The following is a 5,702-nucleotide window of genomic DNA, read 5'->3' as shown; positions in this document are numbered from 1 at the left end:
TCCCTGCCTCCAACAATAGCCAGACCTTCCTTCCAACCATAGCCCTGACTCTCTCTGCCTCCAACCATAGCCCTGACTCTCCCTGCCTCCAACAATAGCCAGACCTTTCTTCCAACCATAGCCGTGACCTTCCCTGCCTCCAACAATAGCCAGACCTTCCTTCCAACCATAGCCCTGACTCTCTCTGCCTCCAACCATAGCCCTGACTCTCCCTGCCTCCAACCACAGCCCTGACTCTCCCTGCCTCCAACCATAGCCCTGACTCTCCCTGCCTCCAACCATAGCCCTGACTCTCCCTGCCTCCAACCACAGCCCTGACTCTCCCTGCCTCCAACCACAGTCCTGACTCTCCCTGCCTCCAACCACAGTCCTGACTCTCCCTGCCTCCAACCATAGCCCTGACTCTCTCTGCCTCCAACCATAGCCCTGACTCTCCCTGCCTCCAACCATAGCCCTGACTCTCCCTGCCCAACCATAGCCCTGACTCTCCCTGCCTCCAACCACAGCCCTGACTCTCCCTGCCTCCAACCACAGCCCTGACTCTCTGCCTCCAACCATAGCCCTGACTCTCCCTGCCTCCAACCATAGCCCTGACTCTCCCTGCCCAACCATAGCCCTGACTCTCCCTGCCTCCAACCATAGCTCTGACTCTCCCTGCCTCCAACCATAGCCCTGACTCCTCTGCTCTCCAACCACAGCCCTGACTCTCCTGCCTCCAACCATAGCCCTGACTCTCCCTGCCCAACCATAGCCCTGACTCTCCCTGCCTCCAACCACAGCCCTGACTCTCCCTGCCTCCAACCATAGCCCTGACTCTCCCTGCTTTCCAATCCACAGCTCCTAATCTCTTCCTGCTCTCCAACCATAGCTTCTGGATTTCCCTGCTTCCAACCGCAGCTCCTGACTTCTTCCTGCTCTCCAACCATAGCTCCTGACTTTCCTTGCTTCAACCATAGTTCCCGAGACTCTCTCTGCCTCCAACCACAGCCCTGACTCTCCCTGCCTCCAACCATAGCCCTGACTCTCCCTGCCTCCAACCACAGCCCTGACTCTCCCTGCCTCCATCCCAACGTCAGTTTGTTCCTCACCTCCAGATGTCATTCATCTCCTTGGGGAGGAGTTCATCCTTGTCCTGGCTGGGCATCATGGCGAAGCCTCCAACAGCGTAGAGACCCCCGGCCACCGATGCCAGACTGAGTGAGCTACGACCCTGAGGGAACTCCACAAAGTCTGACCACCTGGAGACACGTTATGGGTTTAACAGCCGTATGAGTAAAGGTAAATCAGGCACTGTTCATTGTTGTCTTGAATCATCATCAGCTCCCAGAGAGAATATGTTGGCAGCACAGTGAACTCAGACTTCGGGACACTTTCAGTAATGTGAAATCTGACTTGTTGGTGTTACTATCGTAGACCTCCATGAAGTCTGTCACACACACACACGCACACGCACACACACACGCGCACGCACGCACGCACGCACGCACGCACGCACGCACACACACACACACACACACACACTCTTTGAGGCTGCAGGCTTGCTACTGACTTGTTGGTGTTGATGTCGTAGACCTCAATGGTGTCTGTCAGGCCGGTGTCTGTGACGCCTGCTGCTACATATATCTTGTCTTTATGGATGGTGGCTCCAAACAGAGAGCGGGCCAGCTGCATCGGAGCCAGCTCCTTCCACTCAAACCGCTGTGCACAGTACACACACATCCTCTTCGTCACCTTCCTACAGGACAGACACACATCCTAGTAGTAGCAGCAGCAGTAGTAATAGTTGTTGTTGTTAGTGATCATACTGTCCTTACTGAGCTCTACACGGTGACTGAGCTCTACACGGTAACTGAGCTCTACACCGTGACTGAGCTCTATACCGTGACTGAGCTCTACACCGTGACTGAGCTCTACACGGTGACTGAGCTCTATACTGTGACTGAGCTCTACACCGTGACTGAGCTCTACACCGTGACTGAGCTGTACACCGTGACTGAGCTCTATACCGTGACTTAGCTCTATACCGTGACTGAGCTCTATACCGTGACTGAGCTCTACACCGTGACTGAGCTCTACACCGTGACTGAGCTCTACACCGTGACTGAGCTCTATACCGTGACTGAGCTCTATACCGTGACTGAGCTCTATACCGTGACTGAGCTCTATACCGTGACTGAGCTCTACACCGTGACTGAGCTCTACACCGTGACTGAGCTCTACACCGTGACTGAGCTCTACACCGTGACTGAGCTCTACACCGTGACTGAGCTCTATACCGTGACTGGAGCTCTACACCGTGACTGAGCTGTACACCGTGACTGAGCTGCTATACCGTGACTGAGCTCTATACCGTGACTGAGCTCTACACCGTGACTGAGCTCTACACCGTGACTGAGCTCTACACCGTGACTGAGCTCTACACCGTGACTGAGCTCTATACTGTGACTGAGCTCTACACCGTGACTGAGCTGTACACCGTGACTTAGCTCTATACCGTGACTGAGCTCTACACCGTGACTGAGCTCTACACCGTGACTGAGCTCTATACCGTGACTGAGCTCTACACCGTGACTGAGCTCTACACCGTGACTGAGCTCTACACCGTGACTGAGCTCTACACCGTGACTGAGCTCTACACCGTGACTGAGCTCTACACCGTGACTGAGCTCTACACCGTCACTGAGCTGTATACCGTGACTGAGCTGTACACCAACAGTGTGGAAGAGAATGCAGTATCACGTTAATAACTCACTTGCTATCCGATTTTCCTCCGATCACATAGATAAGACCGTTGTGAGACACAGTAGCGTGGCCGTAGACGGGGTACGGTATGGGGTCAGACTCGCCCCATTTAAAAGACCTGAGGAGGACAAACACAGAGAGGTACACATTAGACTGCTAGCTCAGACTACATTCTAACAATTTGACAACATCCTGATTACATCACTCCTCTGAGGCAGCAGGTTGAATGACTCTTCCATTGTGTTGTGATTCATATCTCTATTGTTTATTATTTTTGATTTTTTTTCACCTTGATTAACCAGGTAAACTAGTTGAGAACAAGTTCTCATTTACAACTGTGACCTGGCCAAGATAAAGCAAAGCAGTGCAACACAAACAACAACACTGAGTTACACATGGAGTAAACAAACATACAGTCAATAACACAATAGAGAAATCTATATGCAGTGTGTGCAAGTGGAGTAAGATTATGGAGATAAGGAAATAAATAGGCCGTAGTGGCGAAGTAATTACAATATAGCAATTAAACACTGGAGTGATGGATGTGCGGTAGATGAATGTGCAGGTGGAGATACTGGGGTGAAAAGGAGCAAAAATAACAACAATATGTGGATGAGGTAGTTGGATGGGCTATTTACAGATGGGCTATTTACAGATGGGTTATTTACAGATGGGCTATGTACAGATGGGCTATGTACAGATGGGCTATGTACAGATGGGCTATGTACAGATGGGCTATGTACAGATGGGCTATGTACAGGTGCAGTGATCAGTAAGTGTCACGACTTCCACCGAAGTCGGCTCCTCGTTTGACGTCACCGGCTTTCTAGCCATCGCATCTCCATTTCTCATTTATCCATTTGTTTTGTCTTGTTCCCTGCTGGTTTTCATTCCCCAATCACACTGCATTCCTCTGTTCCCCCTCATGTCTTTTTTTGTGAGATGAGTGAGATGAGTTTTGTGTTACGTGTCTATGTTGATGCTCTTTACTGGTATGCGTTTATTCCGTGTTTTATTTCACAAGGTATGTTATTGTGTTTATATAGTATTATTGTGACTGTTTTCACGTTTGCACTTTTGCCTGGAGGTGTTGACGCAGTGGCGTCAGTCTGTTGGTTTCTCCTGCCTACATAAAGTGTGAGCCTGTTCACAACTCTCTGCTCTCCTGCACCTGACTCCGCTCCCAGTACGCACACACCTGACAGTAAGCTGCTCTGACAACTGATGTTTAAAGTTAGTGAGGTAGACATGAGTCTCCAGCTTTCACTGATTTTTGCAATTCGTTCCAGTCATTGGCAGCAGAGACATGGAAGGACAGGCGGCCAAAGGAGGAATTGGCTTTGGGGGTGACCAGTGAGATATACCTGCTGGAGCACGTGCTATGGGTGGGTGTTGGCTTTGGGGATGACCCGTGAGATATACCTGCTAGAGCGTGTGCTACGGGTGGGTGTTGACCAGTGAGCTGAGATAAGGCAGAGCTTTACCTAGCAAAGACATAGATGACCCGGAGCCAGTGGGTTTGGCGACTAATATGAAACGAGGGCCAGCCAACGAGAGCATTCAGGTCACATAGACAGGACAGTTACTGGGTGCTTTTACTGGTGCTGTCACATAGACTGTAACTTACTGTCTGTCATAGACCAGCACTGAGTCCAGTGTACTGGACTCCTGCTCCTTCAGCTCCTTCCCTCCCACCATGAAGATGCTGTTCTCCGCCTCAGCCAGGCCGAACAGGAAACGGGGTGAGGGGATGGGGGGCATGCCCAGCCAATCAGCACTCACTGGGTCGTACTGGGAGGTCACAGATGTCAGAGGTCAGACAGGGCAGCTGTCTACATGCTGAGATATTGACAGGACAGACAGATCTATGGACAGACAGACAGACAGACAGACAGACAGACAGACAGACAGACAGACAGACAGACAGACAGACAGACAGACAGACAGACAGACAGACAGACAGACAGACAGCCAGCCAGCCAGCCAGCCAGCCAGCCAGCCAGCCAGCCAGCCAGCCGGCCAGCCAGCCAGCCAGCCAGCATCTCTGTAATGGAAACAGCCACATTATAACATCTATAATGTGGAGGAGGGAGGTCTGCCTCGCTCTATGGCATCTTCAATAGGATCCCAGAGAGCGAGAGAGAATCTAGGCCTACTGGTGTGTTGACTTGGTGACCATGCAGAAGATACCTCTACTCAATGACTTGGTGACCATGCAGAAGATACATCTACTCAATGACTTGGTGACCATGCAGAAGATACCTCTACTCAATGACTTGGTGACCATGCAGAAGATACCTCTACTCAATGACTTGGTGACCATGCAGAAGATACCTCTACTCAATGACTTGGTGACCATGCAGAAGATACCTGTACTAAATGACTTGGTGACCATGCAGAAGATACATCTACTCAATGACTTGGTGACCATGCAGAAGATACATCTACTCAATGACTTGGTGACCATGCAGAAGATACATCTACTCAATGACTTGGTGACCATGCAGAAGATACCTCTACTCAATGACTTGGTGACCATGCAGAAGATACCTCTACTCAATGACTTGGTGACCATGCAGAAGATACCTCTACTCAATGACTTGGTGACCATGCAGAAGATACCTGTACTCAATGACTTGGTGACCATGCAGAAGATATCTGTACTCAATGACTTGGTGACCATGCAGAAGATACCTCTACTCAATGACTTGGTGACCATGCAGAAGATACCTCTACTCAATGACTTGGTGACCATGCAGAAGATACATCTACTCAATGACTTGGTGACCATGCAGAAGATACATCTACTCAATGACTTGGTGACCATGCAGAAGATACATCTACTCAATGACTTGGTGACCATGCAGAAGATACATCTACTCAATGACTTGGTGACCATGCAGAAGATATCTGTACTCAATGACTTGGTGACCATGCAGAAGATACCTCTACTCAATGAC

At 50.3% G+C, this 5,702-nt stretch overlaps 1 protein-coding gene across 1 annotated transcript; it reads right to left on the bottom strand.

Annotated features, from left to right (window-relative positions):
• Positions 1-1,088: 1,088 nt before the first annotated feature.
• Positions 1,089-4,557, bottom strand: LOC124030473 (kelch-like protein 40a; the record flags this gene model as incomplete). The annotated part of the gene is made up of 4 exons (XM_046341804.1): positions 1,089-1,238; positions 1,550-1,735; positions 2,753-2,860; positions 4,370-4,557. Coding segments are annotated over 4 exons (632 nt in total), but the record flags the coding sequence as incomplete, so codon positions are not given.
• Positions 4,558-5,702: the final 1,145 nt, after the last annotated feature.

Source organism: Oncorhynchus gorbuscha, unplaced genomic scaffold (genome assembly GCF_021184085.1).
Source record: "Oncorhynchus gorbuscha isolate QuinsamMale2020 ecotype Even-year unplaced genomic scaffold, OgorEven_v1.0 Un_scaffold_11878, whole genome shotgun sequence".
NCBI lineage: Eukaryota > Metazoa > Chordata > Actinopteri > Salmoniformes > Salmonidae > Oncorhynchus > Oncorhynchus gorbuscha.
The sequence above is the reverse complement of the archived record's forward strand: the minus strand, read 5'-3'. Positions and strand labels throughout refer to the sequence as shown.